The 10444-nt window shown below is 37.6% G+C and overlaps 2 protein-coding genes across 2 annotated transcripts; one reads left to right on the top strand and one right to left on the bottom strand.

Moving 5' to 3' along the window:
* On the bottom strand, positions 1–3609 carry LOC133710139 (mitochondrial import receptor subunit TOM40-1-like). The gene is made up of 11 exons (XM_062136146.1): positions 3424–3609; positions 3072–3153; positions 2882–2984; positions 2683–2778; positions 2514–2564; positions 2001–2066; positions 1661–1762; positions 1350–1418; positions 1200–1283; positions 863–958; positions 1–249 (listed from the first exon to the last, which is right to left on the bottom strand). The coding sequence occupies exons 1-11, from the start codon at positions 3527–3529 to the stop codon at positions 193–195; spliced, it is 912 nt and encodes a 303-aa protein (XP_061992130.1). The 5' UTR covers positions 3530–3609; the 3' UTR covers positions 1–192.
* Positions 3610–4566: 957 nt separating this feature from the next.
* On the top strand, positions 4567–9664 carry LOC133712091 (probable protein arginine N-methyltransferase 6). Its single transcript, XM_062138172.1, has 13 exons — positions 4567–4901; positions 5001–5066; positions 5195–5263; positions 5416–5451; positions 5584–5649; positions 6143–6211; positions 6363–6440; positions 6680–6758; positions 7564–7658; positions 8101–8185; positions 8438–8634; positions 8919–9037; positions 9147–9664. The coding sequence occupies exons 1-13, from the start codon at positions 4647–4649 to the stop codon at positions 9187–9189; spliced, it is 1257 nt and encodes a 418-aa protein (XP_061994156.1). The 5' UTR covers positions 4567–4646; the 3' UTR covers positions 9190–9664.
* Positions 9665–10444: the final 780 nt, after the last annotated feature.

Genomic DNA, 10444 nt, shown 5'->3' with positions numbered 1-10444 from the left:
AAACTTTACAATGTTGAGAGTAGTACTTTGCTCTCCTTTTCGTTTTTTTTCCTTTGGAATAGTGAATACCAGCAGAAAAGGAAACAATATTGGCTATTTGAGAACCTCTTCCTCTACACAAAACTGTAACTCGACCAAGGGAAAAATGCCAGAATCATATAAGATTTGGGAGTACAGATTCACAGCCTATATCTATTCTCCAACTGTCATCCCAAACCCAAATTTGTAGTCTTTCTTCATGTGATCTATCTGCAGAGTAGACATTTCTGAAGTTAGGAAATATAACTTAGAGCAGGAAAAGATTCATCTCTCCATCACATCTACATGTGCAGCAAACCCAATATGGCAACAATTAAAGTTCAAAGCCTATATTTTTCAGAGGTTTAAGATTATGGAGATTTATTCATTGAAGACAAAGGATCAACATAAAGCATCTACTGTAACGGCAAAGCATATGGGTTAGCAAATCTCCTACATACAAGATTCAGCTTCACATCCTCAATATCTCAGTGTAGCAACAGTAAGGAAGCCACTGCAACAAGTATTTAAATCATAACTGATGGCACTGGTTGATGGAAAAACATCTCATACAGCCTAACTACACAATTCAAAGATGCAGGAGGCTGCTGACAAACTCATATGAAATTTCAATTCACAAGATTGATTTTGTGTTTCATTGCACCTAGACAAAGCTTTTCTAAATCAATTTTGTACGAATGATGAAACAAAAAAAGAATCTCAGTTTGTATGTTGACACACAAGCACATGAATAATCAAGATCTCAGTTCAAAAATATTTCCTTCTCAATGATTCTATTCTATTAAAATACTCGAGTATAGACTTAAACAAGTAAGTTTCTCACCTCTGCAGAAAGAATAAAATTAAGACCCATAGTTAATCTCTCTTCCAGAAAAGCAGCTGTGCAGCCATTGGTATCAATCTTTCCTCTAATACGACTCTGAAACAAGCAAAACAAATTGGTTATATATGTATATCATTTCGTGATTGCCATTCTGCAAATCAAGGTTAATGTGATATATACAAGGAAACTGTTAATAACAAGGCAAGAAAATCAATTAATGCCACCTTTCATTTGGGAAGGGCAGGTTAACTCAGGTGAGTACTTTCTACCCAATACAAATTGCAAATTTAACCATTAACTGAAAAAATAATAGTCTGATTGCAGTAGCAGAATCTACCTGTCTGAAAATGTAATCATAGCCAAAACTTGCTGTGACATCGCTTGACATGTAATTGTACATGAAGTCTGATGCTAGTGAAACCTGCATAATTAAGACAGTAGAATAACTGACCTATAAACAACACAAGAATAATACAGATTTCCTTACCTTCTCAGACACTCGCTGGACATAGTTCAATGCAACCATTCCAGTGCTAGCAACCTGCCCCGTAGCAACCTAAAGATATAACATTGAGCACCCCATGAACATAAAGCAATTTACTTTTTAATTAGAGACAGACTTTTATTGACATAAAACAGGTCAATTTGGGATCTGGGGTAATGTCCTAACTCTAAATCCCTTAAAAACACAGAAAGAAATTGAAGGGAAAAAACAAACTGAAACTAAGAAACCAAGAAAGCACCAGCAGAAGCTAATATAGTAATTTCAAAGCTGGAATAATAACCAAGCTGGAATACCATCTTGTCAGTGTTGAATCGTGCCCCATAACTGATACCCGATTTTCGATGCTGACCAGCCCAAAATACTTCGCCACCCAAAGAGAAATGTGGAGTCACAGACTGCACAAGTATAAGCAAGTTCAATCAGAAATTCTTGTCTCTAATCGAATATTTAAATAAAGCATCTGCAGTGGCTTAGTTTAAAAACATCCCAATTGTTTAAGATATGGAACTCTTAAGATTATTTCAAGATAAGTGGATACCCCTATTGCAATACATGTGCACAAAATCAAATTGTTTGGTACCAGTTTCTATATTGTCTGGAGGAGACGGAAAAAAAAAAAGGTACATGATTTACCTGGACGTAATTCGCCCCAATTAGGGTCCCATTTCCCATCTGAACTTGGGCTCTGTGGTCTGAACCCTGTACAAAGAAAAATAAAAATGTCATCACTAGGAACATCATATCACAAACGAGAATCAGCATGTGCTCCTACACCTAATTTGACATATAACAAAGCTGGTGCACCCTATGACACTAGGTCCTTCCCGAACAACAGAAACATGTAATTGAAAAGATAAGAACAGAATACAGTGATCAAGACGGCAAGTTCCAACTCTAAGAACGATAGATATGGAGATAATAGATATCTTTCTTGAAAACATTCAGAGAGGAGATGCATGGAAGATTGAAGATATACTTCTAGCACCACAGTGTAAACTATTTCTGCACGATACTTTAATTAATTTAAAATAGACGTCGGCACTTGCAATTCTTTAGTTTATATAAGGATCAGAAAACAACTACAATGCCAGAATACACACACACACACACATAATACATATGTATGTTAAGAGTGATTGATCTGACCTTGTAATCAACATTGACAATGCCATGAGACATATGTGGCTCATTTGTAAGCTGGAAAGGGAAAAGAATCTCAGTTAAGTCATTACTTACACATTTCTAAACACACACACACACACACACACACAAAAAAAGGAAGAGTAGTCTGAAAATGAAACCAACAAAATTTGACCTGAGCATTAGCCTTCAAAGTGAAATTGTCACTCAAGTCATACTTCACTCTTGCACTGAGTCTTCCATCTGTCATTACTCTCCCAGAAAGCAGGCACTGAAAAATGAAACCCCAAAAGAGTAAAAACAAAAATGAATGCTTCCACCATTTTGATTAGAGGTTTGTGAACGAACAAGTAGTCGTGGTAGCGGCTACCAACCTTTGGGTGGTCTATGAAATTTGCACCAAACTCATAGTTAGCAGTAGGGATTTTTATGGTTTCAGGAGTTTGAGAAGGAATGGTTGTAGGTCCCATGAATACACTGATAGGAGGAGGGAGATCAAAAGAGCCAAGAAATAAATAAATAAATAAAAAGAATACAGTAAGGAATGCATAAGAGAAGACTGACCTGTGGCTAAGGAAGAACTTGTGATTTAGTCCTTTGGTGAAGTCAAAGCGCATCCCCTCAAAAAGGTCTGGCTTTAAAGACACTGCCATGCAAACAGAAAAATACTAATACTGAGAAACTAGAGCAAAAACAAAGGTAGAATTAGAGGCCCCCAAAATAATGGGAAACTGAAATCTTCCTACTCTAATTTTTGTTTGTTATTCCATGAAATTCCAATGTAGAATCCAGCAACCAGATGTGAATATCATCAAACAAATTACTGGTAAAGCTATAGCATGATAGAACTAGATAGGAGTGATCAAATAAAATTGAAAGGGGGGATGGTGGCAAGTTCAAGAGAAGGATACTGAACTCATGGCTTCGCGGTGGATTTCTTCATAGGGTATGGGGCAGGGCAGGTTGCGGTAGTCGACTTTCTCGGCTGCCTCGCTCTGCTTCGTACTAGTAACATCCGCCATTGCTTGCTTTGCTTTCCAACAGACGCAGGACCTGGGGGGGGGGGCTTTTGGGGTTTAACCATGTGCTGGGTTTTGTTGGCTATGAAATCCTCACCGCTCCTTTCATCGTAACCAGGGCCGTGGATAACAAAATACGTGAGTAACCGGTCAAATAATTTTATAATCCTTTTTTTTAGGAGATGGAAAAAAATTCATTGAAAATCCTAAAAAAAATCAGCATTTTTTTTTCACATAGAAAAATAAAAACACAATTTTGAGTTTCATTGCTAATTGGCTAGCCATATGATGTACACTCTGATTGGTTGGTTTACTCATACTCCAAACTTCAAGTCAAAATCAACTTTAATTATATTTATAGAAAGACACATTTTGTTATATTCATATAAAGCTCGTGTTTTGAAACTATTTCAATTGCCAACGATTAAATCATCATGGCAAATAGATAAAAACTAATCAAAATGTGTTATTTATCCAATCCAATTTGTGAGAAAACATGAGGATAAATTTAATGAATTCGGAGACAAAAACTAAAGAGTATGAAAAACTGTTACGAGTATAATATGATAGGAAAAAAAGTAATCTATCTCGTGTCCAAACTATAGTTACAATTGCTATTGTTTATGATATGCAAAACATTTAGATGGCAAAACATAAAAGAAGAAAGAGATTTTCTTTTGGTTGAAAATATTGAATTTTGACCCACATGGTCCAGTTCAGTTGGCAAGTTGACTGTGCTCCTTAAGCAAGTTGAGGGACTTGAGGCAGAGGTCTCAAGTTCGAGCCTTGTGTATGGAAAAGACTATGCGGGGAGGGCAAGCCCACCTATTTGGTGTACTCGATGCCCGGAGGAGGGGTGTTGCTGCGTCTTTGGCGCGGCACTGTGCTGGACTTCGGGTAAAAAGGCCATTGCGTGCCTCCTTGTGGTCCTTCCCAGTACCTCATTTTTAGAAAAAAAAAAAAAAAAAAATATTGAATTTTGTAACGAAAATTTTGGTTTGGTAGCAGAAAATTATATATTGTTGGCATAGAGGGCTTTAAAGGGCGCAAACTTTTTGTGTGAGCTGAGCTCTGTATAATTGGGCTGGGTAGGCGAGTTGGCGGCACCAAAAACAAAACAATGAACTCCAACCCCGCACACAGTAACAGTAACGGCTACTATGCACAGCCGCCGCAGCAGCACCAGCAGCAGCACCAGCAAGGAATGAACAGAGTTCGCCGGGGGCCACGTGGCAGGTCACGTGACGGCCATGGAAGTGACATTATTAGGGTTTCTGAGGCTACCAAGCAGCCGGAAGGAGCGCCTTGCACGGACTTCGACATGGCCTATTTCCACTCCTACGCCCACGTTGGCATCCACGAAGAGATGATCAAGGTTTATTTATTTCTCTGGGTTGGGTTGGGTTTTGATTTGCTTTGCTTTGATTTCGAGCGGAAATTCTACCGCTAACTCTACCCCTCGCCATACATACAGGATCGTGTGCGCACTGAAACTTACAGGGCAGCAATTATGCAGCACCAGAGTTGTATTGCTGGCAAAGTGAGTGAGAGAGAGAGAGAGAGAGAGAGAAAACTTGTCAATCTCACTCTTAGTGTTATTTATTTGTTGATCTTCTCTTCTCTTTCTCTTTCTCTTTCTCTTTCTCTTTCTCTTTCTCTTTCTTGCAGGTGGTAGTGGACGTTGGCTGTGGCACAGGAATTCTCTCTATCTTTTGTGCTCAAGCTGGTGCAAAACGTGTAAGCTCTTTACTTTTATCTTTGCATTCTACATATAAATGTCTTGTTAATATTTGTAAGTTAGGATTAGCCGTTTCCGTTTCCATGTTGTGTCATCTTGGAATTATATATTTCTCTGTGCATAAATATTTTTCCAATGTTTTGTCTTACAGGTATATGCTGTCGATGCAAGTGACATTGCAGTGCAGGTAATTTCTTGTATCACTTTATGCTTATGAACATAACTCTGTATACACATTAATTTCTTCTCTTCTCATGAAAATGCACTATGTAAGAAATGGATTTTAGAATTTCGATTTATCTGCTTCTTTTTTAAGCAGGCAAATGAAGTTGTAAAAGCAAACAATCTATCTGATACCATCATCGTACTACATGGGCGAGTTGAGGTAGGCTTGTATGACCAGGCCAATTTGTTGATCTCATTTTACTTTTTATTAGTATTAAGCTCATGAGTCAAGCAGGCTTTGATATCTATTTCATTTTATTAGATAACAATTTTGTACCTTTCTATTTCTTATGGGACGAAAGCTGTTGGTTATTTTCTCTGGCCTCTGAGTTTGTGTTGTTCATTGTCATTTTTGTTTTCTGTTTGTTGTGGAAATGGGTCCTTTAGAGAAAGTTTCTACTTATCTAGGATGGAATTGAGTATCGAGAAATGGTTACAATGCGAGTAAAATGTATAGGGGGGGGGGGGGGGGGGGGGGGAGAGGTTCTTATTGCAGCTCATTACTACCCCAACTTCTACTGGAAGCTGTGAAAAAAAAAGTAACCTTTATTGTATTCTCATAAGGACTTTGCTTTCCCTTGCACCGACTTATTAATCTGACTTACACATGTATAAGCCAACCAATGTTACGGCTAACATTTTTAGTTCTGCAGGATGTTGATATTGATGAGGAGGTTGATGTTATAATTTCAGAGTGGATGGGATACATGCTTCTGTATGAGGTAGCTTTTAAAAGTTTTGCATATTATATGTTTAAAATGTTGGTTACTGAATTGTATAATTACTGCTCGTTTATAATTGTACCTCTGAATTACATGCATGGGCATATATGGTTTGAAATTATTTTGTTGACTTGCTTACTTTTCAACACAGAGTATGCTTGGAAGTGTCATTACAGCCAGAGATCGCTGGCTAAAACCCGGAGGTCTTATACTTCCTTCAAATGCAACGGTAGTTTTATTTATCTCTTTGGTCTTTCAATTGTCGTGACCTGTACATCTTTAGCTATAAGATCTATACACGGTCGCTGCTTTAATGTCATTGAATTGACAATCATGTCAACCTCGTATGTCATTAACTTGTGAATTATCAACTAAAGTATGCAGCTTTGTCAAGGACATTTTTGTACAACATTAGATGCTAAATGAATTTGGTTCTATCATGCTGATTTTGTTGTTGAATGCTTGCAGTTGTACATAGCACCTATCACACATGCTGATAGATACAGTGAAAGCATTGATTTCTGGCGCAATGTTTATGGAATTGATAGTGAGTACACACCTTACTTACTAACCTGATAGTCAGTTGTGAAAAAATTTGGAATTCCACGGATTTGGTTTGTTGGATCTGTAAAGACGATGCTTTTTTTCCATGTGTTAAGGGTTTTGTAAGTTCCTCTTCTTGTATCCTTGTTTGTGAAAGCAGATCCATTGAATATGATTGTCTATACAATATATATCTTTTCCCATAGATACTGAATGAGGTTGCTGAATCAGTAGTTTAAACCCTATTCAGATTCTACCAGCATCTATTGAATTGTGGACGGGACATAACAATCGGTAGTGACACCTATCCCCATAGACTTATAATTAATTTAAAAGTTCAGGAGGAAGCACAACACACAATGTGGGTTAAGTAGCAGGCTAGTCACATTCTACTTGTATAGTCTAAGAACTTTTGATACGTTTGGGAGTCTTACTTGTCGACAATAGGAAAATAATTGGGCCTTAGTCTCCTTGGCAAAAATTGAATATGATGCTTTGGACCATCGGGCAGATTATGTTCGCTACTGTTATCCATGGTTTATAGCTGGTGGTATCAGAGTTAAAAATTAGTTGTTGACCCCTGTATCCTTATTTTGTATGTACTTTTTGAGGATCTATCAAGGGGGTAGGGGTCATAGGTTGCCGAACTGAGTTGGGCCTTTTCAGTTTGAAGAGATGATACTCACACTTTTGCCTATTGAGGCTCAAATGCTGAATGAAATTTCTTGCTACCTGTTACTGCTACTTCTCTAATACTACATTTATGCCGTCCTTCATGTCTTGCATTTCTTCTGCTCTTTTTGCTCCAGTGTCTGCCATGTTGCCTTTGGCAAAGCAATGTGCGTTTGAAGAGCCATGTGTTGAGACAATCGTGGGTGAGAATGTTTTAACGTGGCCACATGTGGTGAGTGTTCTAAATTGAGGCATTCCACATAATCATTTGTTTTTATAGTTTTCCGTACTTGTGATTTCTTGAAATGATTTATCTATTACTAATGTCGATGGTTTTTCTTTCAACTTTCCTATGTGTCTTTTTCTTTTGTTTCCGCAATGACTATTTTACTCTCTCTGGAAAGTTCTAAATACTCGCACTCTCATCTAGATGTAGTGGCAATTATTGGTATTGCAAGAAGCCTACAGCTTAAAGTTGGTAATGAATCAAAAGATAATTTAACAGTTCCCAACGTGATGTGGTACATTAACTGATGCTTTGACCTAAAAATCCATCGCAGCAGTGTTAATTCCTTCAGTGGATGTCAATCCTTTTGCTTGATAATAAATCTCTTTACATGAGGATTAAGTTTCTGTATGATCTAAAGCATCCTGCTGTTCCTGATTGGGTGTAGGTTAAGCATGTGGACTGCCATAAAATTTCACTTCATGAGCTGGAATCTGTTACAACAAGCTATAAGTTCAAATCAATGATGCGAGGTCTCTCTCTCTCTCTCTCTGGCCACCTAATACTTCAATTTTTTTCATATTATTGTTTTCAAACTTTGATGGGGTTCTTCTGATTAAAAATCCTGATTCATGCCAATGGGTTTTTTTTATTATTATTATTGTTTTGGGTTTATGGATTAAGAACACTTCCTTTTTCTTTTTTTTTGCAGTGGTTAATTATAGTCTTTTTATCCCATTTTCTAGTGGATGAAGTTGTGGTCCTAACTATTCCTTAATTAACAGCTCCACTACATGGGTTTGCATTTTGGTTTGACGTCGAATTCAATGGACCTGCAATAGCTCTCACAAATAATCATGCACCATCCCAACTTCCTGACAATCATACAGTGGAGGGTCAGCAGAGGAGGAAACGGGCAAATCCCAGTGATGCGTTGGTGCTGTCGACTGCACCTGAGGACCCCCCAACTCATTGGCAACAGGTACATATCATTTAGTTTTTTTTTTTTTTTTTGGCCTCAGTATCACTTGAGTTTGACGGTGTTCTTTTGACCCCCATGCGCACCTTTTGGCCTAGCCAGCTAGGTTAGGGTCTACAAGGCTTAAAAATTTTCAAAATAAATGATATTTAGTTTTTGCCAGTATACAGAGGACCATTCAGTCTCTTTGCAACTCAATATGTTCTTTTGTAGTTATCCCTTCCTCCCATATAATATATGATAACCTGTCAGCTTCTTTAGGTTTGTCTAATGAATTGCTATTACAGACTGTGCTATACTTTTATGACCCAATAGAGGTGGAGCAAGATCAACTGATTGAAGGTTCCGTTACATTATCACAAAGCAAAGAAAATCGTCGATTCATGAATATCCATCTCGAATATGCGTGAGTTTTGGTTTACAGTCTTGAAGCCATTGTCTCTTTATCATTGGTCGAATTGCAGATTGCTTGAATAATCTGTGCCCTTTCTCATAATTAATCTGTGCCCTTGCAGCTCGGGTGGAAGATCCTTTGTCAAAGAGTCGGTGATGAGGTGATTCTACTAATTGCTTTCTGTATGGTTAGTTGAAGAGAAGCATGGGAAAGTCATTACATTGGTTTACCTTTCTCTTTCTTGAAGCCCCCAACTCTCCGCAGACCTTGATTCTTTACAGATACTTCTGGGTGACCTTGCAATAACTTTTCCTTGCAAAGCCCTGAAGAAAAGGCTACTTATTAGAGACATAGGTGTATTAGCTTTTAGGAAAAATTTGATGTTAACTGTGTTTATGCTTCAAGAATATTAATGCAGAGTAGACTTGGTATATTTGTTGAGGTTATGTTACAATTCAGACAGATTTGAGCTGTGACAAAGGGATCATGTACTTGTATCATTGTCAAGTCTTGTGCGGTTTAGGAATTGTGTACTGACCGGACAACTAACTAAAATTTTGGTGAGTGACATCATCTGTAACAAATTACAACAATACACTTTGTTCTACTCTATTCATATTATTGATTTTGATTGACATAGCCTATAGCATTTCTTCTTCTTCCCCTTTTATGCATTAGATGTAAGACAATACAAAGGAGGATCCAGTATACCAGCGTCCTAACATGCTGTCTTATTATTGCCTAGCAGGAGTGTAAGAACTAGGAAGTAATAGAAGTACACTGTAAGGGTTACTTTATCATACTTTATTTGGGGTTGGGAGTTGTGTTTGAGCTTGTTAGAGGTTATCTTATAAGGCGTTAAACTGCTGAACATATTACTGTTACCAGTTACTTGATGATATGCAGATTCTCTTAAACTTGGGAGGGAGTTCAAGGGGGAAGAAAAGTGTAAGACAGAAAATTAGAAAAACGAATAATTAGATTGGTTTTAGACTTTTAGGTGAAGAAAAATAAGCTAGCTCAAGCTCCACCAATTAGATTGGCCTATAGCAACTCTTCTTCTCCTACAAGGCATAATATTTTGCTAGCCTTCTGAGCTCAAGCTTTGAGTTTACTTGATATGCGAATTTGAAATCTATATTACCTGGCGGGCAAGTAGCAAATTAATTGACAGAGAAGGAAATCCCGATCCTGCAAGGAAACCAAATCCTGATCCTGCATTAAACCAAATCCTTACAAAATAAATTTATAAAATCCTGACCTAATCCTAAAAGGAAACGGAAAAGGAAACATACAGTGTAAACAGTTCTATAATAGCTCTCATCTTTATCTTTTATCTGACTACATGGATCACTGGAATATTTCAGGCCTTTTCCGAATACATAAGCTCTCCTTTTGCTTGCTTGTGCTTGCTCAATG

Source organism: Rosa rugosa, chromosome 5, assembly GCF_958449725.1.
Source record: "Rosa rugosa chromosome 5, drRosRugo1.1, whole genome shotgun sequence".
Taxonomy (NCBI): Eukaryota; Viridiplantae; Streptophyta; class Magnoliopsida; order Rosales; family Rosaceae; genus Rosa; species Rosa rugosa.
Note: the sequence above shows the minus strand (reverse complement) of the source record. Positions and strands in the feature narration are given on the sequence as shown.

Coding starts and splice junctions, on each gene's coding strand:
- LOC133710139 (XM_062136146.1), bottom strand. CDS start 3,529: ATGGCGGATGTTACTAGTACGAAGCAGAGCGAGGCAGCCGAGAAAGTC. Junction 2,985..3,071: donor AAGTTCTTCCTTAGCCACAG/GTCAGTCTTCTC, acceptor TCCTCCTATCAG/TGTATTCATGGGACCTACAA. Junction 2,565..2,682: donor CTTTGAAGGCTAATGCTCAG/GTCAAATTTTGT, acceptor TTCCCTTTCCAG/CTTACAAATGAGCCACATAT.
- LOC133712091 (XM_062138172.1), top strand. CDS start 4,647: ATGAACTCCAACCCCGCACACAGTAACAGTAACGGCTACTATGCACAG. Junction 5,067..5,194: donor AGAGTTGTATTGCTGGCAAA/GTGAGTGAGAGA, acceptor TCTTTCTTGCAG/GTGGTAGTGGACGTTGGCTG. Junction 8,186..8,437: donor GTTCAAATCAATGATGCGAG/GTCTCTCTCTCT, acceptor CTTAATTAACAG/CTCCACTACATGGGTTTGCA.